Source organism: Heteronotia binoei, chromosome 6 (assembly GCF_032191835.1).
Source record: "Heteronotia binoei isolate CCM8104 ecotype False Entrance Well chromosome 6, APGP_CSIRO_Hbin_v1, whole genome shotgun sequence".
NCBI lineage: Eukaryota > Metazoa > Chordata > Lepidosauria > Squamata > Gekkonidae > Heteronotia > Heteronotia binoei.
This window is the reverse complement of record NC_083228.1, coordinates 110,875,059-110,902,282: the sequence shown is the minus strand read 5'-3', so window position 1 is coordinate 110,902,282 and position 27,224 is coordinate 110,875,059. Positions and strand designations below refer to the sequence as shown.

The 27,224-nt window shown below is 43.2% G+C and overlaps 1 protein-coding gene across 1 annotated transcript; it reads right to left on the bottom strand.

Annotated features, from left to right (window-relative positions):
• Positions 1 to 10,643: 10,643 nt before the first annotated feature.
• On the bottom strand, positions 10,644 to 13,340 carry RAP2B (RAP2B, member of RAS oncogene family). Its single transcript, XM_060242364.1, has one exon. The coding sequence runs from the start codon at positions 12,769 to 12,771 to the stop codon at positions 12,220 to 12,222; it is 552 nt and encodes a 183-aa protein (XP_060098347.1). The 5' UTR covers positions 12,772 to 13,340; the 3' UTR covers positions 10,644 to 12,219.
• Between the last annotated feature and the right edge of the window lie 13,884 nt (positions 13,341 to 27,224).

Here is a 27,224-nt window from a genome sequence, read left to right as displayed (position 1 = left end):
CACAATTGGCTCATTAGATCAGCTGCAATATTTCCAAATGGGTCGTTTCCTTATTTAAACATTAGGGGCATGAGGGTGGCAAGCATCAGCTCAAATGAAACAAGATGGAACATAATTGGACTCTGCAAATCAAAAGTATACCAGCACTTCCATTCCCTACATGTTTGTGCTTTCTGTACAGATTTAGCATTTAAAATAACCAGGTAAGAATTCTTCAATCCGAGACAAATATGTTCTCTTGACTTGACTATGATTTAAGGGTTGCCCACTTTTTCTTTCCCTGCCTTTAAATGTCACCTGGGAAACAAAACCAGATCTTTCCTGACTAAAGCCACAAAGTGAAAAAAAATGCCGCTACTTGCTTGTTTTACTTTTCCTATAGATATAGGAACCATGCCAGGGATAATCTTACATGAAGAAGAAGATGAAGAAGATATTGGATTTATATCCCGCCCTCCACTCCGAAGAGTCTCAGAGCAGCTCACAATCTCCTTTACCTTCCTCCCTCACAACAGACACCCTGTGAGGTGGGTGGGGCTGGAGAGGGCTCTCACAGCAGCTGCCCTTTCAAGGACAACCTCTGCCAGAGCTATGGCTGACCCAAGGCCATTCCAGCAGGTGCAAGTGGAGGAGTGGGGAATCAAACCCAGTTCTCCCAGATAAGAGTCCACACACTTAACCACTACATCAAACTGGCTCTCCGAGAAGTATCCAGTATCCACCTAAATAGCTACTATACCACACTCATATGAGTAGCTACTACAGAGCACAGAATTGGTAGGCAGCAGATAACATCAGCAACTGCAGTGGTTCTCAAATACTTGCAGCCCCCATATCCTCATTTTGCTTAAGAAACAGGGCTTTTCTTGTGCAGGAAGGCAGTTCTGGTTGGCTTGGTGTCAGAGGGTGTGGCTTAATATACAAATGAGTTCCTGCTGGGCTTTTTCTAACAAAAAGCCCTGTGCAAAACAATGGTAATGTCAGGGGTGTGGCCTAATATGCAAATGAGTTTCTTCTACAAAAAAAGCCCTATTAAGAAATGTTCCTGAACCTCCAAAAGCCCTTTCCTTGCTGGACATGCCCTTTAAAAGGTGATGGCAAGCCGTGGTCCTAAATCCTATCCCAGGAAGGGAGGTACAGGTTTATAGTGATCAGTTGAGCTGGGAAGTGTTTTTTATTATAAAAAACAACATGCTGGTGCTTGTATATAAGGTTGCAGCAATTTCCACCAATTCCCCCCTTGGGATTTATGAGAGCCCCCAAAAGGTGCCCAGTATTCAGTACTTGTAAGTACCACCACAAAAAAAGCCCTGGAGCTGGGAAAGGAAAATGAATCCCAGTCCCAGTTTCCACCATTTGGCTAAGCCACTGAAGTGCTGTGAAACCACTGAAGTGTTTACCTTTTGGTTGCTTAGTGTTCTTTTATCCACTTTTGCAGTGACTGGCCATTGAACATCAGATTTTGCCCTTTGTTGGGCCCTAGAGTAACCTGAAGGCTGATAATGCTGCTGAAATGAAACAGGTTGGGGCCTGCATGCCATTTAGGTGAGGGACCCCTGGTGAACAGAGCAGTCCAATAGAAAGAAGGTTCAACTCCTGCTTAGCTATGATATTACACCGTGACAACAGCAATCCTTTCAGCCTCAGATTTGTAAGTGCCTGATGGGATTATCAGAGATCTACCTTTAAAAGTTGCTATGAGCACCAAATGAGACACTCATTATAAAGCATTTTTTGCATTCTAGAAGTGCTCTAGAAAAATATATGAAGCCGAACAGCTGGAGCTCCTACTCAGCTGAGCTTTGCTTTCCCCTTCAAAGCAAAGAAATGTCACCTCATTTCTCTGTTTCTTTTTACAGTATGCAACAACCCCATTGCTCCTCTTTCGTATCAGACACTGCATGCAGAATCAGCGCATTCTGTTTTGTTCTCTAAAACTAAAAATGTAATTGTGCAACACTTCATAACTTGTTCCCCTTAATGCCAGGGTTAAGATTACTATCAAATACAATTAATTGTTCACAGAAAGTAGAGGGTTTTTTTGTATTGTTAGAGGTGAATTCTTAAAATATAACTTAATAGTATAACTTAATAGTGATTCTCACACTGTATCCCACAAGATTTTGACATGCCAAATGATATATCCATCACATGCGCCCACAGCAGTGAGGCCCTCTATGGCAGGGGTGGCCAATGGTAGCTCTCCAGATGTTTTTTGTCTACAACTCCCATCAGCCCCAGCCAGCATGGCCAATGGCTGGGGCTGATGGCATTGATCATACCGTTTATCTGCTAATAAAGGGGAAGTCACTCCCTTTCTTGAAGTGACCAGCTTGGATCCTATGGCGTGTTTGTGTGGATAGAAAGGTTTCTGCTTCTGAAGAGTGACTTTCTTGCCTCCCTCTTCCCAATGCACCTCAAAATGTTGCTCCTGTGAGCATTGTGCTGCACTAGGAGGAGGCGGCGGCAAAGAAGTTGTCTTCCGCAAATGGAAATGCTTCTGTCCCTGGAAGTGGTCTTTTTGATCCAACTAGCCACAGTCTACAAAAAGATGGGGGCAGGGAGAGAGAAAGAGAGAATAGATATACCAGCATTGCCAGGAAAGCCAGATTCCGTACCCTGAAAATTGGAATGAAGATTGCCCAGAAGAAACATTTTCTGGGTTCTGCTGCAGTTGCAAGGAGAGTCCTGAAAACTAATCAAGGAAAATATATTCAGAGTGAAGCACATCTCTAACATTTAAAACAGAAAAAGTCCTAGAAACAAGAACGTATGAAATGATACTTGCCCCAAAGAACCCTGAATGTAACACCCCACACACACCCAATGTTATACTTTTTTTTTTTATTGGCCATAACTGTAATGTAAGATGATTCTTTTTTAATGGCATGTTTTAAAAAAAATTCTAGTCTTGCATTGGAGTCAGTTGTTTTTAGAACACATTTGCAGTAGATCTGTCTTCTCAAGCCTTCAGAATTTGCTTTCCCCCTCATTATTTCTGTGGGAATCATTTAATTGGAATCACTCTAAATTGTTTTAAAGTAGACAATAAGGTGAAATGGTTTGTCAGAGCCACTTAAATGGCAGTTGTTAAGTGATGAGAAAGGTTTAGCAAAGTTTTCCTGTCACTGGTTAAACATCTAGCTGGAAACTACCAGTTATACCAACTAGATTTTTGGCCAACCCATTAAAGAAGCACTTCCACTTTTCTTTTGGTGTAGCAATTCTGGAAGCATAACATACGTCAGAAGAGGCTTTTTATCATGCAATGTGGTGCTGGAGGGAAGAAAGCTGAAGTACGTCAAACATTTGAAAGGGTTCCTTAATAACAAGTGTCTTTAGCTATCATAGATGAGCTTTTCTATCTGACCTACTGACGTTTGCAACCCAGGGAGATTCCTGTCTCCTTTGAAATACATCTAGCGGTTAACCTATAGTGATGGAGAACTTATTCTTTGCAGTGTTTGCCATAGATGCTCAAGTCACTGGCGTTACTGGACTGAAAACAAGTATACCTTCTTTATAATCTTGCTTGGTTTGGAAGACAAATAACAAAGACAATCCTAGCCCTGTTTTGGAGCAGAGTCTAAAAGTTTCCAAGTGTCCCTCACCCTTCCTTCAAGGAACTCAAGGGCCGTTTTCGCACTAACGTTTACTCCGGCGTAGCACCCCATTTACCTCCGGATCTTTCCCTGGTTTTCCCACCTGTTGCTCCGGCGCTGCGATTTGCTCCGGCGCTGCAGGGGTTTCACGCCGGAGTATCTAGATCCACCTCCTTCCGGAGTTTTTGAAAACCTCCGGATCCACTCCTTGGAGTTTGCTGTGGGAAATCCATCCACGCCGGATCGACTGCTTTGTGGGCGTCACCCTCTCCCTTTCCGTCCTCCCACCCCATCCACCCCCTTGGCCAATCATCAGCCTTTCGCGGCGCTTCCCCAAAGTGCCGGCACGGCCATTTTTTTTTTTAAACTTCACAGTTTTGCGTAATAGCGATATTTCGAAATTAACAAATAGAAAAAAAAAACCCTCCTGGAATAGCCTCAATTGCCACTTCAATTGGTTTCGTTAGAATTTTTTATTATTATTATTGACTTTAGTTGCGTTATTTCGCTGTTGCGTTATCTCGATAATGCGAAAACGACCATTGTTGGGGGGGGGGAATCTAGTGTCGGTGCGGGCCAAAGCGTTCATGTGTGTGTGTTTTAAAAAGGGAATGCCTCCCTCAGCTGTGCCACCAGGATTTCTGGACCTGCACAAAATCGCCATGTATAAAATGGGAAGTTGGAGTCCTGCATTCTTCTCCCTGGCTACATTCCGCTCGGTTAGAAAATAGACGCGAGCTCGCTCTTCACACGCGCCACAGAAGGGGAAGGAGAGAATGGGGCGGGGGGGGGGAGCTCTGGCAGCAGGAATCAGTCAGGTCCCCGTTGCAAGCGCCAGCCGGGGAGGGGAAAGAGAGCGGAGGAAATCCCAGCTTCGCCACCCGGGAGGGAGCGAGGCTGGGAAAGGAAGAAGCTGCCACACACACACACACACAAACCCCTCGATTTCTCTCTCTTCGTTATTGCGATATTTCGCAACTTCAGAATTTGGGGGGGGAATCTAGTGCTAGGATTCTCCACTGTGAATGCTTCTGTTAATACATAAAGGGCTGTGGAGGATTCTACAGCTGCAGCCAATCCATAAGCAGCAGCAGCACACGTGATGCGGTTTGTCCACGAAAAGAAGGGGAGGGAACAGCTGTGCCTGCTCGATGTTACGTTAGTACGTCCTTACGCAACCAGACTTGTGCTTTAAAAAAAAATGATTGACAGGGCATCGAACTCAAGTCGATGCCAGTGGGAAAACGATTTGAGCCGGGGCTTCAGGGAAGGCGACTCCGCAAAGAGTCACTAGTGCGAAAACGAGAAAAATGATCCGGACATAATTGCGCCGCGGAATAAGGGGAGCAAACGCTAAGTGCGAAAACGACCAAGAAGAGAGTGTGATCTTGTTTCATTCCTTTACAACTCTGGGAAATAGATCAAGCTGAAAAAGAAAGACCTGGCCAAGGCTACCCTAAGAACTGCATGACCCAATAAGGGATTTGAGCCCAGGTTTCCACACTAAAGTCTAAAACGCTAACCACTGTACCATGCTGGTTCTCATGAACATAGAAACTAGTTTTAATATAAACAGATGGAAATTTGTCATTTCAAATGGCAGTATTAAATCTGTTTGAGCCAACTTTAAAAATCCAGGTAACTCTAGGGTATTTAATTGAATGCACAATTGCAGTGCACCCCTCTGAGAGCCAAACTCAAAATATAAATCCTTTATGGCTAAGATGCTAACCATATTTCACCTGAAATGATCCTCACTAGACGATGGGATTTACTTCTGAATTAACACATGTGACATTAGGCTGCAAGTTCAGTGATGTATCTTCAGTGCACTCATAATCAACAGAGCGCTGGAAAAGTTTAATATGCCAGTTTTCCTGGGCACCTAGAAATGCCATGAAATTGGCAGATCCCAAAAGTCACCCACTCTGGAAACAGCATAACTCATTTAATGATTTCCTTCTGTTTGACCTATTCTATTTGGCCACTTTTTCATGTCCTACAGACTGGCTATAAAAACTCAATTGTGGCTTTTAAAAATCTGAAATAGTTTTCCATCCCTGGAAATGAAGAATGACCTATTTGCAAACTATTTCAGCCTTTGGATTTTGAGGCAGGATGATTCTGTTCTCCTGGTACAGTCAGGAATTATATCATAATACAATTGGCATCATCTAGCAATAGGAGAAAATTCAGTTATGAAGAATGAAGATTCAGGCATAGCATTACAAACATTTACAAACAAGTACATTTAGAAATAATATACCTGTAACCTATAAAAAATTAACAATCTGTCAGGCTAAAGGCTGGATTCCAGTTGATTTTAAAAATAATTCTAACAGAATGTTTTCCCTTATGAAAGAATGAGCAAAAAGCTCTGCCATCATTTTCTTATTTACTAGGGTAAGTAGGGGTCAGCAAATGTTGTGTGTCTTCCCTGCTTTAAAAGCATTACTAACAAGTGGATCTTCCCAACATTTTCAAAAAAATATCTTCAATCTCTCCACCCAGCTTTCACAACCCCCCACTGGCAGCTTATTCTATTTCTGCTCAGCTTCTTGTGGAGCAATTACAAAATAACCACATCGCCAATATCTCTTACTGGTTCAACATCTGTTTGTGTAGGAGTATGCAGGCTTCTGCATTTACCATGACAAATGCAGTGTGAAGCTTCTTTGTTTTTACACCGACACCCAGAGCTCCAACAGAAGATATTAATGGCTGTTTGGTGAACTTCTACGTTCCTGAGCCCAGTGTTCCTGAACCATAGCAGTGATGGGCAGCAAAGCAAAGGCTCAGCAGAAGCAGGGTCTCCTTGTTGCTAGTAAATTAAAATACAGCAGAGAAAAAGACTCAGAATACTGTGAATGAGAAGCGCTAGGGACCTGGAACTCCGTGTATCTGGAGTTCTCCCATCCTTGGCAACATTCACTCTTCTGTCATTATGCAAGGCTGGAGAAATGTTTCTGACAACATATCTAAAACAAGGGGTTGCTATTCCCTGGAAGGATTTTTTTTTTTTTGGCAAACTTCACATCAGCAGATGTAGTAGTTAACCTCGATCTCCCTGCATTAAACTATGTAGGTCTCTAGAGCACTGATAGCCTATATACCTCTCCTTCTTCATAAGCCTTGCAACCATTGTAAAACACATTTTGGCAGAGCATTGAATGGATTTATCAGACTGTGGAATTTGGAACGCATCCCACACTTCATTCTATGCATGCATGAAGCAGCCTAGTACACCTGGACTGTTTTTGTACATTGACGACATTACCCCCTCCCACAGAGCCAGGTGGGGAAAGGCCCTAGGTTGCACTAAGCCCTTCTTGTGAGCTTTCTCCAGAGCCTAACACTAATTATGCCATCCTAAACAGAGTTACGCCTGACTTCAATTAGCTTAGAAGAGGTGTTAATTAACTCTGTTTAGGATTACACTGTAAATGTCTGGTCCTGAGTTTGTTTTAGAGAAATTTCCAGCATGGAAGGATTCCTGCTGGTGTGGAAATCCATTGCTCTCCTGGAACAAACCCCACATGTGTGAACAAATACCACTTGTTATACCACTTCTAGTTAATATTCATGTCCACCAGCCATATGACTGGTCAACTCTATGGTAATAATTCCAATTGGGTTAGGATTCCAGTGTCGCTTTAAGAGACTAACAACATTAATTTCAGCCTAAACTTTCATAAGGTTGAGCTCATGGTGTGCTCTGACTTGTGAAAGTTTATACTGGAATAAATTGTTAAGTTTTTAAGGTGATACTGTTTTGATAAATTCCAGTTGTATCTGATTCCATTGTAGTTTCCCTGATTTACTCTTTGAGAGCCATATGCACAACCAAGGAAGGCTAAAATGTCACCAATGTCATTCTCTTGTAATTGATGCTATTTGCTCATATGCATAGTCTTTTGGCATACTCAACCATTAGACAGCAGGGGAAGACTTGAATTTACATTATAGGTTATTTTTTAAGAAAATTAAAACAGACCTGTAAACCAAAATTATATTCACTCATTTAATTCTCTCAGATTAAACCCACTGAGCACATAAGTGAAAATCCCTGGTTTCATGCCCATTCCTACTGGGTCTGCCAACAACCTGGAGAAAAGTGAGCCCTGCCTCCTTAATAAGAGATTCAGAATTATATTATTTACATTAATACCATGAAATGCTTCAATTTCCCATTTCCAGACATTAGGCTCTACTAAAGGGGTAAGACTTTTTATTTCCTCCATACTGTGGGCAACTCTAATTCCCACTCGCAAAGTGGAAAGGCATATGAAACATAAGCGAGTTTCAAAGGAACTTGCTTCCAAATAAGCATGCCTAGCATCACACTTATACAACTTTTGTTTGGAACAGTTGCACTAGTGAACCCCTCTCTACTTGGTCAAGATTAAGTTTATTGCTTTGGCCAAATTGATGTGACAAGTCCAGAATTCAGATGACAGCAAACTATAGCTTGTGGTTATGATACAAGCTATGCTTAGCCACTAAAGCGGGGGCCGGGGGTGGGGGAGAGACAATCTAAATTCTAAAGCAGGATGTACAGTAGCACAACAATCTATGACTCACAAGAGTCAAAGTCACAAAGAGTTACAAAGAATCGGACTCAACTGTGCGTCTGAACAACAACCAACATGTCAATAGTGTTGCCAACCTCCAGGTGATGGCTGGAGATTTCTTGGGAAAAAATGGCTCCTTTGGAAGATTGCATTATGACCTAAATTCTATGGCATTATGCCCTATCAGAATCCCTCCCTTCGCCAAATCAACCTTCCTCACACTCCACCCCCAAAATCTCCAGGTATTTCCCAACCCAGAGCTGGCAACCCTAGGTGTCAAAGAAGTTCATATACGTCCCCTCAGATTGAGACTACAATGCTTGGAATTATTGAACATAAGACTCATTAAACTACATGGGACTTACTTGAAAGTAAACAGAACAGGAAAATATGCCTCATATGTTCTACATAGTAAGTATTCACTGCATGTGAGTGACACACAGAGTTCATTTGGGAAAAGCAAAGCCTTTCTCCTCTTCCCTGCTGAGCAAACCCACAGCAAACTAAGCTGGCTTTCAAGCATTGAGATATATAATGCTTTTTGCCCTTTGTTGAGTAGATCCACGGTTTTCCTCCACTTCTTGTTTTTGTTCTCATTTGTAACCTATGCTCCCCCCAAGCTCAGGGCAGCATATATGGGTCTCTCTCTTGTATTTTTCTTCACAACAACCCCATGAGGTAGATTAGGTCATGGGACAGTGGCTGACCACAATTCACCTATGGAGCTTCCTGACAAGTAAGGATTTAGACTAGGATTGGGAGATTTGGGGTCAACACCCTACTTCCTCACCCTCACCCGTTTAGTTCACCCTTAACAGTTCCCATTTCAAAGTTTCTTGAGAAAATTGCTAAAACCATTCTATTCATCCATCTTTGTAAAGTATTATATAGGTATCTAAACGTGGAAACAGCAACTGGTTTCCTGAAGTGAGAATGGTATTGGTAGATTCTAGATGAAGAACCACAACCAATCCTGTTCTCACATTATAAAATAAATGCACCCTCATCTGAGTCCTGTAGCACCTTAGAGACCCACAAGGTTTTCAGAGGACAAGCTTCTGAGACTCAAAGTTCCTGACATCAGGTATCTGCTTTCAGCTTTGACTCTTGAAACCTTATATCCCAAAAATCTTGCAGGTAAAGTGGTACTGGGCTAGAACCTAGGACTGCAATTGCATATGCTAAGTAATGAAGTTTTGATCTACTTTCAATCTGGATTTTGCCAGTTCACACAGTAAAATCCAGTTGGAAAGTGCACTGAAAGTGGATTGAAACTGTATTATTTAGCAGGTGTGATCACAGCCTAGCTCTTCTACAGCAGACTGACAGTTGCCCTTTGATACCAAAATTCATCATTTCATCAGAGTTGCCAACAGCCTAGAGAAAAAGTGTTCTGTCTACTCAACAGAGGCTCGATGGGATGTTATTCATGCCAGGAAAAGCTTCACCTGCCATTGTCATGTGGGAAGATTCTACTAAAGAGGTGGGTTGTTTTTTTCTCCAGGCTGTTGGCAACCCTAACGTGCACGCATGAGCCCCATATGAGAAGCAACCTTCACTCTTGTAATAAGAACTTTTTTGTGCAGTCTCCCAAACCTGCTGATGAAAACATCAGATAAGACCAGCATTTGCTTTTAATAAAGTATGTCAAGATTATTGTAAGGGTTCAGAGACATGATTTTAATATCACAGCAGTGTAATCCTGTTATTTCAAAATCAGACTTAGAGTTCAAAGACGTTTGCTAGGTCTTACAATGTAGCCCTAAACAGTTACAACCTTCCAAAAGTCCAGTGACCTCAATGGACTTAGAAAAGTGTAACTAACTCTATTTAGGATTGCACTGTAACTCTTTCAGAGGCTTACAATGATTTGATTATGAGCAACTGCTTAAGGCTAAGGCTGCAATCTGGAGCACATTTTAATAAGACCCATAGTGGGGATTGTTCAGGAAACATGATTAGGTTTCATGCTGGACACCATTTAAAATATGGGTGTATTCCTGTACATACTGCACAAGAACCAACAAACCTGAAAGGGAATTCCACTTATGGAACAGCTCTTTCCTCCTACATCCTCCTGTATTCTGCAGCAACTCCACCACCCTAAAGTAGCTCCTGGAGATCAAGTTGCATGGGAAAACCACAGAAACCCCTCCTTGCCTTGTGTGGAAGTGGAACCTGAACACACATGAAGCTGCCTTATAATGAATCAGGCCTTTGGTCCATCAAGGTCTCTACTGTCTACTCAGACTAACAGTGGCTCTCCAGCACATCAGCTACTGCCTGGTTATTTCAACTGGAGATGCCAGGGAGTGAACCTGCATGCCAATCAGATGCACTACCACTGAGCCACAGCCCCTTCCAGCTTCTTCCCAGCTGGGTGTCTTCAGATCTTAGGCCTAAATACCATTATGAACCAACTGTGGTCGCCGATTCAATTACAAATACATCAAAAACCCACAAAACTTGCCATTTTTGAAAAATGAAAACTGTATTAAAAGATTTTAAATGAATAAAACATCTATTAAATGAATGTCTGGAATTTCAAATTACAGTTAGAGAGATTTTGTTTTCCAGGTACATCACATTACAACTGTTTCCATTGCTGGCTGAAGGAACATCTTACAAGAGAACACAAAAATGAAAAAAAAAATGCTACTACCTGGGAACTTGAATTACCGTAAAACAAACCCTTAAAAAAACCAGACTGAACTTGAAAGCCATGGAAGCTGTACTGAATAAAAAAGCTCTAAATGGAAAATAGGAAATTAATTTCATTAACAATAGGCCCTTTTGTTCTGGCTTGGTCACTATGATTACTGAAAGGAAACTGTGAAGCAGGGTTTTTTGAAGTAGATAATGGGACACTTGGAGCTTCCACAGGCTGGCACCGGCTGCAACAGCTGTCTTGAAGGCACTCTACTGACACAGGGTTGCTGCTGGGCCCTGCATCACATTTTAGGAAGTCTTTGTAACTTTAGAGAGCTAGTTGTCACAATCAGTGATTGCCACCCGCTCCCCCCCCAAATTAAATTAGACAAACCATCTCCCCCCCACATTGCCCTCCCCTCCCACTCCAATCCAACCCGTCCAAAACACACACAACTTAAAAATTGTGCAGATCTGTAATGTTTTTCACAGTTGAATTTTTTTTTTAAAAAAAAAAAATCAAAACCACAAATAAATGCGCTCCATCCCCCTCTTCCTCATACAGCAGGTAAACAAAATAGATTTCACAAGTAAAATCAGCAGACACTTTTTTTTCTGGCACCTCACACACCGTATTGGCATCAGCAGTGTTATTCAAAGTCCCAGGCCGTACATGTGCAATACTTCTTCAGATGGGATGGGCTTGGTAACAAGTATTCCAACTTTGCATAGAAATCCTCAGAATCAAATTTCCTAGTCCCTGGCTGAGTCTGGACTGACAAAACGGAGGATCTTGACCTTTCCCCCACATGTACAAAACATTCTCTCCTCCACCGTTCCCCTTCCTTTCTTATAGGTGTCTCTGTGTGTGTGTGTTAAATCTTCCAGTTTTTTTTCCTTAAAGCAATTTAGTGAACTCCCTGTTTTTTTTCTTTCCCCTGCTGCAAAGGAGCACACCGGCTGGCAAAAACACACACATACAAAACTCTTCCTACCGGTTATCAGTTGCCAACACAGCCATCTGCAAAAGAGGTACTTACAAGGAATAAGCAACAATCAAATCGATGGCATGTACATGCGGAAAGCGCCAACAAGGTTGGGTACGTGTTTGTGTTTGGTGTTGTTTTTGGCCAGATGTTAACGAGAGACGATGCACACCCATGACACTGATAACCACCCGCAGCAGCAACAGAAGCCGTAACCTAGAAGGAATCCTGGCGGAGATGCGAAATTGGTTCAAAGCTTGGATTTTCACAGGATGACACTGGTCGCCAACGCCGCCTTTGTTGCGCGGCCGGATTTTGTCGTCTTCTTCCCCCTCTGTAAACCTTTATTTCTGTATTTCAAAAGGAAACCACCATCTACGACGACCCCTCTGCGTGCGTCTTCTCCTCCTTTCAGAGAATGACACAAGAAGAGCAGCACTGATCGTCCCCGTTGGGCTGGGAAGCGTAGTTCATCTGCCGGACGATCTCGGCAAAGAGTTCATCCACCGAGGCTTTGTTTTTGGCCGAAGTTTCCATGAAGGGGCAGCTCCACTCCTCGGCCAGCGCTTTGCCTTCCCCGAAGGAGACCTCCCGCTCGCCCTCCAGGTCCACCTTGTTGCCCACCAGGATCATGGGCACCTTCTCGTACCTCTTGACCCGGATGATCTGGTCCCGCATGGGCTTGATGTCCTGGAAGCTCTGCTGGTTGACCAGGCTGTAGACCAGGATGAAGCCTTGCCCGTTCTTGATGTACAAGTCCCGCATGGAGGCGAACTGCTCGGTGCCGGCCGTGTCCAGGATCTCCAGCACCGAAGGCGAGGAGTCCACCTCGATCTCCTTGCGGTAGAAGTCCTCGATGGTGGGGTCGTACTTCTCGATGAAGGAGCCCGTCACGAACTGGACGGTGAGCGCCGACTTGCCCACCCCGCCCGAGCCCAGCACGACGACTTTGTATTCTCGCATGGCTCCTTTCCCCACACCCAGGGCGGGCGGGCGGGCGGGCTGCGAGCTTCTGGCTTCCCTCGCCTCGCCGGGGCTCTTCCTCGTCTCCCCTCCCACCCTCAGGAGAAAAAAAAGAGGCAGCAGCAGCAGCCCAAGAGGAAGGGAGGGGACGAGGCCAAAACCGCCCCCAGCCCCAAGGAGGGTGCTTCCTTTCTTCTTGGCCCGAGCCGAGGCGCCGGGGAAGAAGGCGCTCTAGAGGGGGCGGCGGGGTTGCAAAAGGGCAAAACCCGCTCGCTTTCGCCTGCCTCGGCAAGCGGCGGCGCGGACCGACGGCGAGGAGCAAAGCGAGGCCCCTTCGGCCAAAAGCAAGTGCGGCTCGAGGCGGAGAAAGGAAAGCAGCGGCTGCAGCTCGGCTCAACTCGGCTCGGCGCGGAGGCGGCGCGCGCTAGTTCCAACTGCGTCCCAGCAGTAGCAGCAGCAACTCCTCAGCCCGGCGCGCGCGGCACGAGCCCCGCGCCAGCTCCCTGCGCTCGCCCGGTCCATTCTCTCTTTTCCACCCGAGGATGCCTTTTGCTCTTCCTCCGCTCAGCACTCGCGAATCGCTTGCGTTCTTCGCCCCCAGCCCATGGGCGCGAGGGCGCACCCCTTTCACCACCTGAACTGAGGGGAAGGGGAGGGAGGGAGACAGCGGATAGACACACACACACGCCCCCCACCTCAAGGCCTCCCCCTCCCCTCCTCGGATCTTGGCATTGGCTGCCGTGCGGTGCTCGTCAGTCAGCCAACCCGCATTGGCCGAGAGGTTTGACTTCCTCGTGGATTGGCTAGCCGAGGGAGGTGATTGGCCGGAGAGCGGCTGGTTCTTTCTCTCCGGGTTTGTCGTCTTTCCCCTCCTCTCCTTGTTCTCTTCCTCCTGTGAAAGGGAGAAGTTTTGGCGGGTACTTTGCAAAGAGAGCTGTGAGCTAGGGCGGCTGGAAATAAACGTGGAAGTCGGGGGATGAGTGGTATGCTGGAGCGCCGTGCAACTGAAGAGGGATAATGCCCTGTAGCAGGGAGCTAAAGGTAGAATAGGACTGGGAATAAACAGTCAGTAGGCGGGGCGGGTAGGAGCAAACTCAAAAAGTGCCTGGGCGTAATAAAGGCGGGTGAGTCCGTTCACATAACCGAACGATTGGGGGATACTCTTTATTGGGTTGCATCAGCCAACAATATTTATTTCGATATTTATACCCCGTCTTTCTCTCCAGTGGGGGACCCAAACGGCTTACGTTTCTCCACTCTGCTCCATTTATTCTCACAACAACCGTGTGAGGTAGGTCAGACCTAGAGAAGGTGGCTAGCCCAAGTCACATAGCGAGCTTCCGTGGGAGACTGGCAAGATGAATCGAAGTCTTCCAGGTTCTTCTCTGACTATGACATCACATGGACTCGAAGAAATATTGTAGGCAGAAATGTAGATCCATTAGAAAAATCCCAGAGAACAACAGCATGGCAAAATGTTATTGTTTTATTAGAGCCAACGAAACCTGTCACAAGGCAGTGAGCAAGGGGTTTTTTTTTGCAAGTTCCCCAATCAGTCTGAACATTTGGTACAAAAGAGAGGGGTGGAAGACAAAAAAGATGTTTCAGGGCATAATGGAAAAAGCTCAAAGTCTGCAGCGCGTATTGCCTTCTTGAAATGCCGACAAGGGATTTGATCGGATGGTGCTGCATGCAAAACAGCTTTCAAGATGCACCAGCGTCTACTGGGCTTGAGATTCATCTCACTTTGAAAATCATTAGGAGGAAAACAAATATGGTGGGTGGACAGGGCAAAAATAGCTGTGGAGGGAATCAAATCTTTTGTTCCTTGAGTGACTGCAGCTCCACCTCTAAGCACTGGACACTGCTGCCAGTGTTGGTGGATCAGTGGGTGGGAGTTGTTTTTCCAACTCCGCTCTCTTTGTGGCTCTGCCTAGGCATTGCATAGTGCCCACAAGGCAAGTGCAAGCCAGTAATTGCCGATTCAGAGAGACAGGCTGTGCCACCATTTCCTTGATGGTTTTTTAATAACAACACCACATATTGACTTTTCAGTGGATTTAGGGCTTTCTGATCTTGAGCCTGCTTCTGAAATTTTGGTTTATTGTGTGGTCTATGAAAATCTTGACATTTGGCTAACAGGGATGTGGTGAGTGGTTAATCGTCAGAACTAGTTCCTTCCCTGACTTCACCCTGCAGGTTTTGCATCAGCCCTTCTGGCATGGAGGCCAGAGTGTCAAATTAGGACAGGGGACACTTGGGTTTGAATACTTTCTTGTCTGTGAAGTTCCCTGGTGACTGTGGGCCAATCCTTCTTTCTTTTATTAGCCTACCTCATGGGTTGGGATGAGGATAAAATGAGGAGACTCATATATGCTGCCCTGATGTTCTTGGACCAGTGATGGGGGCAGAAATTTTTTTGGAGCAGTTTCTGATGCTATGTTTTCCTATGGAAAGTTTTCCACCCCACATATGTAAATATAGGCTGCTTATCTATACCTGTCCAGATTGTTGTCTTAGGTGGGCTAAATGTAGGAAATGAGGAGTGGACAGATCTCAGTGCTTATACATGGTCCAGGGTTTTACATCCTATATTTGCATTCTTTTGCCAACACTATTTAAATTTTGTTAATATTTATGTATTTATAGATTTATACCCCACCCTTCCTGCAAGCAGGCTCAAGGCAGGTAACATCAAAAGTTACAGAAACATTAAAAACCAGTTATCAGAATAAATTCCTTAAAAGTCAGTTAAAAGATGGCAAAATATACATTATGTTATGGTCCCAAAAGCTGGATAGATGGTAAAACACGATTCACAACAGATGGTAAAACAAGAGTCACAATAGAATAATAATAACATCACTCTAAGTGAGCAGATGTAATAGGCTGGCTTTTAGCAGGGAGGCCAAATTATTGGGTTGCTGCCGCCTCAGCCAAAGGTCTGGCAGAACAGCTCTGTTTTACAGGCCAGGCAAAACTAATAAATCCCACAGGGCCCGGATCTCAGATGAAAGCATGTTCCACTAGGTCAGGGCCAGGACAGAAAGGAATATATAGAGTCGAGTCCAATAGCACCTTGGAGATGAAGATTTTGAGGGTATGAGAGTTCAAGAGTCAAAGTTCCCTTTGTCAGATAGGAGCTTGGACTGACCCCCCCAAAATCTTGATGGTGCCTTTGGACTAGCTGTTTTATTTCACACTAACACAGCTACCCTGTGAAACTACCCTGAGATGCAACTGGGTGTTTGGAACATCCTCAGGTAAGTTGAAATATATAAGGGATAGCTTAAGACTAACTTTTCAAAGATAGTTTGTACACTTTCTGTATTGTTTTATCGTATTCCTTGCCTAAGCAATAATTCTAATTATGAAATCTTAATTCTCTTGCATTGTTCATTGAATGTCTTATGGTGCCTGATTGCATTATTTTATAGACTACAGAGTGCCTTGAATCTCAGTGAGGAAGATGGGCTAGATATAAAGTAAATAAAATTTAAAATAAAGCATAGGAAGTCACAGAACAGCTTTAAAAACTTAGAAAGCTATCTTGCTGTGGCTTTTGGATTAGGGTGATATGAATTCACATGCTTGCTCAACCATAAAGACTGCTGGGTGATCTGGAGCCATGCCTGATTTCTTAGCCTAATCTCCCATGTGGAGCTGTGAGGGAAGAAGCATTTCTCCTGAGTTCTTTGGAAGAGACTTGGATTAGCAGTGTAATCAAATAACCACTCTTCTTTGTTCTACCTTAGAAGAGCAAGAGTTGCCTAAGCATTAATTCTAATTATATACATGCAGGTGGATGACAACTGATACTGGGGGTAACAGGGAGATGAAAGACAATACTGATCAAACACAGCAAAGTCAAGCAATACAAGGCAAGCAAGCAACATAAAGTAGACAGACAACATGCTTGAAGCAAGCCAACAGTGCAGGGGAGGCCAACACTGTTAGGAAATTTTAGGAGTTGTCACACAGCAGGGGACCAGGAAGGGGCTTCTATTGGCTGCCACCACTCTGGTAAGAGTATGCATGAGAGATCCCAGAGCACCAACCACCCCGTAGCTTCCTTTTTAGCAAAACCTTTTAAACATGATCAAAGAGAAGTAAGGACCCAGGCAGTTTAACAATTTGTTGTTGTTGTTCAGTCTCACAGTCGAGTCCGACTCTGCGACCCCATGGACAAAGTCACGCCAGGCCCTCCTGTCTTCCACCATCCTCCGAAGTCTGCTCAAATTCATGTTTGTTATATCAGTAACACTGTCCAGCCATCTCATCTTTTGCCATCCCCTTCTTCTTTTGCCTTCTGTCTTTCCCAGCATCAGAATCTTCTCCCGTGAGTGCTCCCTTCTCATTTGGTGGCCAAAACTGAGCATCTGACCTTCCAAGGAACAGTCTGGGTTGATTTCCCTTAGGACTAACTGATTTGATCTTCTTGCAAACATGTCAACAAATTTGGAAAACGCAACAGTGGCCACAGGATTGGAAAAAGTTAGTTTATATTCCAATCCCAAAGAAGGGTAATGCCAAGGAATGTTCAAACTATCGCACCATTGCATTAATTTCATGTGCCAGCAAGGTCATGTTAAAGATCCTACAAGCTAGGCTTCAGCAGTATGTTGATCGGGAACTACCAGAAGTTCAAGCTGGGTTTCGGAGAGGTAGAGTAACTAGAGATCAAATTGCCAACATTCGCTGGATTGTGGAGAAAGCATGGGAGTATCAGAAAAACGTCTTTTTTTCTGTTTCATTGACTATGCTAAAGCTTTTGATTGTGTGGATCACAACAAACTGTGGCAAGTCCTTAAAGAGATGGGAGTACCAGACCACTTCACATGTCTCCTGAGAAACCTGTATAAAGGTCAAAAAGCAACAGTCAGAATGGGATATGGAACAACTGAATGGTTTAGAATAGGAAAAGGAATTCGACAAAGATGTATATTGTCACCCTGCTTATTTAATATATATGCAGAGTACATCATGCGGAATGTTGGCCTGGATGAAGCACAAGCCGGAATTAAGATTGCCGGGAAAAACATCAACAACCTCAGATATGCAGATAATACCACTCTAATGGCAGAAAGTGAGGAGGACCTAAAGAACCTCTTGTTGAGGGTGAAAGAGGAGAGCACAAAAGTAGGCTTGAAACTCAACATCAAAAAAACTAAGATCATGGCATCCAGCCCCATCACACTGTGGCAAATAGAAGGGGAAGACATGGAAGTCGTGACAGACTTCTCATTTCTGGGCTCCAAGATCATTGCGGATGGTGACTGTAGCCATGAAATTAAAAGATGTCTGCTCCTTGGGAGGACAGCTTGGGAGGTGAACCTGGGCAGTATAATAAAAAGTAGAGACATCACCCTGCCAACAAAAGTCCGTATAGTCAAAGCGATGGTATTCCCAGTAGTAATGTATGGCTGTGAGAGCTGGACCATAAGGAAGGCCAAACGCAGAAGAATAGATGCTTTTGATCTGTGGTGCTGGAGAAGAATCTTGAGAGTCCCTTGGACTGCAAGAAGATAAAATCAGTCATTCCTAAGGGAAATCAACCCATACTGTTCCTGGAAGGTCAGATGCTGAAGCTGAAACTCAAATGCTTTGGCCACCAAATGATGTCTGGCTCAAGATCAGCGATTTCACAGTCATGGTTGTCAACAGTTTATTATGAGTGCTCAAAAACAATCAGGTAATAAAATGTTTGGTGCACAGTGAATATTAAAAAGAGTAAAAGTTGATGTAAATAAATAAACAGCCCTGTGTCATGGGTGCTGGGGACTCTGCAGAAGGAGCGGAGCCTGCAGAGGAAACTGCCCCTGCCACCTGCACCAGTGCCCCTGCCTCCTGCTGGAGAAGATCCCAGCCCCCCTGCCTCGCCCTCTTGGGTGGCTCGTGTGCGTGACCGCCTTCGTCAGGACCTCAGGGATCGGAGGAGGGCGGCACGCTCACAAGCAAGACGCTCCCTGAGCCCTGAGTTTTGAAAGGATTCTGGCCCTTCTAAGGGCAAGGATGCTTGAGTTGTAGCAGGATCCTGGCTGCCTCTCTGAGCCAGCAATTAGCCCAAATGGGCAACAGCCAGCAGAGGGCTATATAGCTATGGGCTTTGGGAGGAGGCTTTGTGGAAGCAACTAGTCATCTACCTAACGTTCTAGCATCCACTCTGGCTTTGACTTTTGGACTCCCTGACTTCGGCTCTTGACTTCTGGACTCCCTGACTTCGGCTCTTGACTTCTGGACTCCTGACTTCGGCTTCTGAACCTCTGACCTGCGTTACCTGGACGGTGATTTGGATTTGGCGCCTCGGACCCTCTTGCCTACCAGCTACAGACCTCGGCCTGCCCTTGGACTTTGCCTGACCCAGCCCCAGCCGTGACACGCTGATGCATCTGACTAGACGTTCCCTTCTCTAAGTCAACTCAATTCACTTACCCTCGCTGGATGAGGGATCTCTCTACAGCTGCAACCTTCTCCAGTCCAGCCTCAGCAGAGAGAACAACTTCCCTTTCCAGCCAAATCTATTTATACTTTCCTCCCAGGTCCCACCCCTCTCTGGGCTAATTCCAAAACTCTGCTACCCAATCAGAGGGACAGAAGGAATCCTGGGAAATGTAAGCCTCTATATATCTACTTCTAAGCAGGCTTCACCCTGCCATCTAGGCCTCACTAGGCCTTAGATCATGAAGGGAGTATAGGAACTTATCCTAGGACTCCCATTTCTACCGAGGCCAGTAAGGTGGGGGGTTCAGAAAGATCTGGCAGTGACCCAGTGGGTTCAGAAGGATCACCCATGCTTTGTTGCTAAAGACAGAATAATGTTATGTTTGAAAATCTGTTCCAGCAGTTTCAGAGACTTTGAAGAAATGGCAGCCTGCATTAAGACTTCACTTTTGCTGTTTCATCACTCAATATCTATCCCAAACCACTGGAATAAGAACCTTTGCATGTAACACTATCCTCATGGCCTTTTTCACGGAGGAAGACTGCTTTTGGTACAGTTGTCAGAACTGGAGATTTGACTGGATAACTTTATGTGCACATCTGCATGTAGCAACTAGTTTGGCTCTCATTTGAAAGTTTATTTTATTTTTATTTATTTTATTTAGTGGACTTATATCCCGCCCTTCTCACCGAAGTGTCTCAGGGCGGCTAAAATAGACTGTTTGCACACATTTCTGATCCATATATGATATAGTGTGTGTTGGGGGCGGGAGAGGTTGCATAACTGACCAGGTCAAATGGAATCCAAATACCCTCAAGCTTTGTGTATAAACTATGTGCACATTGACACAGCTTTGAGGCTCGTGAATCTGATTATGCCTCTGATTATGAGGCTTATCCCTGGAATGCCAATTTGGAGTATAGGAAGCAGTCTAGAAAAAGAAGAGTGTTTTTCTCTCGGGCATGGCCACAGAAGCATTCCTCAACCCAAGAGCATAGCAAGGTGGGCCAAACCGGGTGTTTGGCCTCAGATCCACTTACAGTGAAGGTTCCTGCTGCACTTCAGCTTGCAGGGCTAAATGGAACAGTTTGAAGTGGAGCAGGTAAGTGAGGGTGTACAGAGCCAGTGTGGCTATAGTGCTTAGAGCATCAGACTGGGTTTGGGAAATTGTACATTCAAATTCTTATAGAGCTGTAACATGGGGGCAGGGTGTTAATCATGCTGCCTCACTTCCGCACAGGATTGTTGCAAGGATAAAATGGGGAAGGACTGTACCATGTATGTTACCTTGAGCTCCTTGGAGAAAGAAATACAGTAAGAGTTGTCCAGCAGTGGAATCGGCTGCCCAGGGAAGTGGTAAGCTCTTCTCACTGGCAGTCTTAAAGCAGCTGGACAGACACTTGTCAGGGATGGTTTAGGCTGATCCTGCATTGACTGGGGATTGGACTAGATGGCCTGCATGGCCCCTTTCAACTCTGTGATTCTATGGTGGGCTGAATGTTTAAATTGTCTCGCCTTATGTTTTGTTATGTTTATGTTTTTGTATGCATGTTTTAGCTTTCGCTTGAATTGCTGAAGAGATTTTTTTTTTTGCTTGGTTTAAATTTTTTTAAACATTTGCCACCTTGATGGCCCTGATGATGGTAGAAGGACAGGGTATAAATCTTGAAAATGAATAAACATAAATGCTAGCAGAATAGAACTCTGCTCCTAGTGATTTTTTCTTGCTTGGAAGTTTCCCCTGCTAGCAAGAAGAAAAATGCCCTGAATTGCAGGGCAAAAGCCACGGCTTGGTGCAACCTCCTCTTGCCTGACATTGTCTCACACCATTTCCCATCACTGTATTGACAGGCAGCCCTCTTCTAAGACACAGACCTGCTGAGCTAATATCTTCTTTGGCTCCGAGCATTAGAGTCCAGTTATGCAGCCTGCCTCTTAAGATTCTTACAGGATGTCAAGTAACATACACAGTCATTATACAATGGAAGCAAACATGGGTGTAAAGGGTATATAAATGTTGAGCTGTTGTGTGGGATGTGTAGTAACCATAGGGTGAACTCCCCAAATCTACCAAACAATGCAGTATAAAGTTTTATATTAATTCCCACTCAGCTGTGAAGCCCACCAGGTGCCCTTGAGCCAGTCTCTTTCTGTCTCTCTCTCTCACACACCCAACCCCCTAGCCTAATTTAACTTACAGGATGTTGTGAAAATAAACTAGAGAAAGGGAGAATCATGAATGCTGCCCTGAACTCTGGCTGAAGTGGAGATAAAACTGTGACACATAGAAGACAAACATTCCAGTTCCTCTTTTTATATGCATGAAGTTTTTGTTTGATCAGACCTTTCTCCTCTTTCTTTCTCTTTTTTTATAGATAGCATATGCAAGTCAAACAGTGAAAACTACAGAGTGTAGAATATGTATTTCATAGGATCCGGAAAAGGGAATCAATAGATTGTTTTCAAATTTAGAGCATTTGCACTGTGAAAAATATGATGGAATTTCCACAGTTCCCTTTACATATGGGTGAAAGGTCAGCAAACTAAAGGACACTTCATACCGCTAAACATGAAACCATGTGTACACAAGTATGGAGAAAAACTAGTGTGAAGCAGGCTGTACATAAACCATTTCTATGTTCACAGGTGCTAGAGAGAAAAATTGCATTTATGCTTTTAACAAATCCAGTTTTGCATAATCAGATAAAGTGGTCACAATCATAGTTCTAGTGATTGTGACTGCTGAGTGCCAGCATTGAATCTCTGCAGTTTTCTGTGCTTGCCAGTTATGAGTCACTTGACTTCTACTCATGACAGCAGGGTGGCTAAATAAACGTAACTTCCATGGGCTCTGGCGGTCACGTGAATGGCACCCCAAAGTGGTGCTAGTTCTACATATATATATGTGTGGGGAAGGGAAGGGGTTGATTAATGATAATGCAAGTTAAGGTTGAAACAAGAATTCATCAGGAGTGTTCACATGCATCCTAATAACTGCAGTGCCCAGCACAAAATGTACATAAGTGACTTGCTAATAGCCACCCAGCAAGTACCAGGGTTAAGCAAGGATTCATAGCCAAACTTCCCTGATCCCATAGCAACAGATGATCCACTACAACACACATTGGCTCTCTTTAGCAATCCATTTACTGTTCAAGCAGTGTTTTGCAGAATCTTTCAAGCAGTGCTTCATACCCTGTGGGCGATATTTTACCATCTGTGTATAGAAGGCACATGGAACTTTCCCATATTACTCTGCTTTCCTGCAGGTTTTTTTTTTTAACCTTTGCAGGATCCATGTGGTGGAACAGCTGTGAGGGTCAGTGGGCTGGAGTGAAGAGGGACCAGGGAATGAAATTGACCCCTTTCTTCAACAAAGCTGTACTTGTAGAAGTTCACCACTTTGTCCTTTTTGTACCAGCCCCCCTCAGCTCACACAGCTGTTCCTCCATGTAGTCTGCTAACCCTGGGAACTGGCAAGTGTAGGTTTGTTTCTGTGTGATGTGAGGGCCATTTCTCATATCACACAGAAGCAATTCTAGGTTTGCATGCTCATCAGGGGCCCACAACCTATATCACATACATTTCAGATGTGCATTTACATTTATACATACATGTTTAGATCTGTGTGCATAAAATGTATACACATCAATAATGTACAGTGTAGTTCCTGAACAGTGTTACACCTTTCTCAGTCCACTGAAATCCATGGGCTTACAAAAGTGCAATTCTGTTTAGGATCACACCAGTAATGTGTTAAAGTTCTGAAAGGTAGCTGTCTGTAGCTCTCATCTGAATCTAACTCTGATCCCTGTGAGGGCATTCCTATGACGAAAGGGCTGGTTATGGCATTATACACCCTGGGATTTTTCAGTTTTATTGCTCAGCCAGAGCTGAGAATCAGCTTCAGGGAGGGTCTCCAGCTGGGAGCTGATTAAGTGCAGATGATCCCATGTAGGTCCAGCAATTTACAGGCCAACACTGCATTGCAGAACATGGCAAGAGGGGAGCCTCCTTGCTGACACCATTTGGATTTGAACATAATCATTGTATTGTTTTCTACATTTTAAGAGTTTTCACATCAATGAGAAGAAAATGAAAACTACAACAAACCCAGCCACCAAAAATGGTCGAGTAGAAGAATGTGTATTGCAGTATTTGAAAACAGTGAAGGCTTTATCTTGTTTCTTTCTAACCATGGTCTGCAATATGAAGATGGTACAATCTTAGTATTTCCCGACCTTCCTGCAGAACTTCTACAATCGAGACGTACTTTGAAGCCTATTACCACCAAACTGAACAACGCAGGCATCAAATATTGTTGGCTACCTACGGGCAAATTGTTTGTGAAATGCCATAACTTTACCTTGAAAGCTGATGATGAGGATACTGTATATGAACTCCTACTTGCTTTGAAACTAACAGCTCCTGAGAATTCTTCAAAACACACAAATGCAGGTCAGACTTCCTGACAACCTCATCGAGATGGAGTAAAATCCCAGTATGCCAAACTACTTGAATTTTTCTTGTCAGACTTATTACAAGACAGCAGTGCTCAGGACTGATTAAAAGAAAAAAATCTTTATTGTTCAATATTCTTGTGACTTTTATATTATACACAACTGGTCTCTATAATACCTACTTAATACTCAAAGGGTGTGGTGAGGAGTCTAGCTGCAAAACCCTAAAGAAAGGATTTTTTTTTTTTTTTGCTTTTGCTGTTGGTAGAATAGCACATCGAGTCAGTATATGTCCCATTTTTTGGTCTTTTTTATTGTTATTACTTTAGGAATTTGGCTTTTGGGAATTCTGAATAATACAGTTGGGGAGGAGGTTGAAGAAGGGAAAGGGAGGGAGGGGTTTGTTAGTAAGGTTTGTTCTGGTTACCAGTTTTTTTTCAATACTTGAGTTGGTTGTTTATAGCTTTTATTATTCTTTTCAGTCAAGATACGAAATATTATTTTATGTGCCACTACTAACACCACAGTTCTTTTGTTATAAAACCCAAAGAAGTTTTGGAGTTTTATAAAAAAAAAAATTAAATAGAACAACGAATAGAGGATTGTTTTTAATGCTTGATATGCAATATTATTTAAAGCTTTTATGGAGTTGGAGACACCCTATCTTTTAAAAACTGTGTACTAGTGTTTGGCTATGTTTTAAGCAAATTTTATTTTTGTATTTTTTTATGTTGCCAAATGTGCCACAATATATTAAGCTTGGACTGACTTTTTTTTACATTGGTATTTCTCATCTTTTAGTGAATCACTGACATGGAGTCCACTTTAAATGTTTGTACTCTTAACTGCCATGGTATAAACAATTTTATAAAATGTAAAAGGTTAGAAACATCTATTATAAAATTATATCCCAATATAATTTGTTTGCAGGAAACACATCTTAGATCCTTAGTTAAGCAGGTCTTTCATTCAAAACACTTTTCATCTCAGTTCTTAGCTGCTGGCACATCCAAATCAAGAGGGAAGGCAATTTTATTTTCTGATAAGCTCGTTTTTACACTTGAAGTGCCTATGGCAGACCCAAAAGGTAGATTTCTGTTCATTAAAGATAGATTAGATCAGGGGTGTCAAACTCATTTGTTGTGACATATATGAGACCTTGTTGGGCTGAGCCATGTCAGGCTGGGCCATGTGTGTACCTTTTTAAGATTAAGTAGCAGAGATATAAATTTCATAAAGAACACAAAACACAAATATGTTTTTAAAAAAATTAGTCTTAAAGTTGCTTTCTTTGTATTTCTCCCATGGGATCCAGGGAATTGGGCAAAGGAAGCTCTGGCTCTTTCCTTCCTTCCCCAGGGGACTGGTGAGGGAGCCTCAGCCAATAGAACAAAGAGAAGCTTGGCTCAGTAGCTCTCCTGTGCAATTGAGAGAGCCTGGCAAAGCAAGTTATTCCTTCCCCCTTCCTATTTAATGGAGAAGCCTCAGCCAATGGAGAAAACAGGTTTTGCTCTGCAGCTCCTGTGCAATTGAGCAAGCCTTGCAAAGCAAGCTGTGATGCAGAAGGAAGCAAGAGAGAGAGAGAAGGAAGCAGATGACAGCCAGTTGCTCGGGGGGGCCTGATAGGAGCCCTCCGGGGACCTGATTCGGCCCCCGAACTGCATGTTTGACACCCCTGGATTAGATGACAAATTGATAAGCATTGCTACACTATATGCCCCTAATAATGGACAATTGCAGTTTATAGAAGATACTTTGTACCAACTGTCTTTTTTTGCAGCTGGAGATGTAATTATAGGGTCCAACTTAAACTATATAGTTGATAAGAAATCTGATAGATCTAAACCTATCAATCATAAAAAGAAATCATGCTATATATCTTCAGCTCCTTCTTTTACCAAACTACTTTCTTTGCTCAAAAAAATCCATTATGTTGATCTATGGAGAGAACTTAACCTGACTGTCAAAGATTTTACATATATCTCATCTAGATTCCAGGTCCATATTAGGATTGATTTTATATTATGCTCCTGCACGTTATTGGAAGACTCAGTTGCTTCAATGATTGGTACCAATGAGTGGTACCAAGATTGTTGTTAGCTGCCCTGAGCCTGCCGAGGTGGGGAGGGCAGGATATAAATAAAATTTATTATTATTATTACTATTACTCTGATACATTCCAAAGTCTACTTTTAAACTTTGGCAGAAATCTTTATTAACTTTTCAATGGAATGCAAAACACCATCAAATTAGCTATAATACTTTATGTAAACCTGTTATAGAGGGCGAATCGGCACTTCCAGATTTGCACATATTATGATGCTGCCCAATTGACTAATTTATTTAATATGCTTTTTGAAGATCCAGTACCAGATTGGGCTGTCATAGAACATACTTCTTATAATAGGAAAATTTCAAGAAGTAATATGGAATAGAAATAACGAAAGACCTGTAACACTAAAATATAGTCCATTTCTTGATTGTACCTTAATGGTTTGAGATCATTATAAGAATCACTTAGCACCTTCTGTATCACCACTAGTGATGTTTATTGCCCAACATCGGTTTTACCCAGCACTATATGATTCATCTAACATCTGGAGACGTAACAAAAAACACAAATTACTTATCATTACTAGCCATGGTTTAATACTGGATAAGGTTACATTGGAAGGTAAAGGGAATTGTTCAATTCCATGGCTCCAGTATCTTCAACTTAAACATTTCATAAACATTCCTGACATTAAAAATCGTCTTATAGAATCTCTTATAACCTTTGAAATATTAATCAAATATCCCCATCCCTCTTATAAAAATTATATATCACTACTGAATACAATCCTACTATAACTACGTAATCTCTTTACCTTCCTATACTAAACTTTGGTAAAAAGACCTGGCTTCCACTTTTTCTAAGGAACACTGGAAATTTATTCTGAATTTGTATACATTTAGAGCAAAAAAATATACTTATTCAGACACAATTTTATAAAACTATAATGAGATGGTATCTTACTCAATATAAGATTCATTCATTTATTTATTTATTTATTTTATGATTTATATCCCGCCCTTCCCAACAAGTGGCTCAGGGCGGCTGACAGAAATCTGGCATAAATAACATTTAAGCATAAAACATTAGAATAATAATACATTTAAGTTTTAAAACATTAAACCATTTAAAATATTAGACCATTTAAAACATTTAAAACATTAGGGACAGCAGACATTCAGTGTAACTATACTCAGTTTCTTGTTTCTTGTACCAGCTAGTCATAGGCCAGCCGGAAGAGGGTTGTCTTACAGGCCCTGCGGAACTGGGCGAGGGCCCGCAGGGCCCTCACCTCTTCCGGCAGCTGGTTCCACCAGGAGGGGGCCGTAATAGAAAAGGCCCGGTCTCTTGTGGATTTTAAGCGGGCTTGCTTTGGCCCGGGGATAACCAGGAGATTCTGAGTTCCTGATCTCAGTACTCTCTGGGGCACATGTGGGGAGAGACGGAAAGAATAATCTTCCCTTTGTTGGAATGGCTGTAATACAATTGTTGACTATAA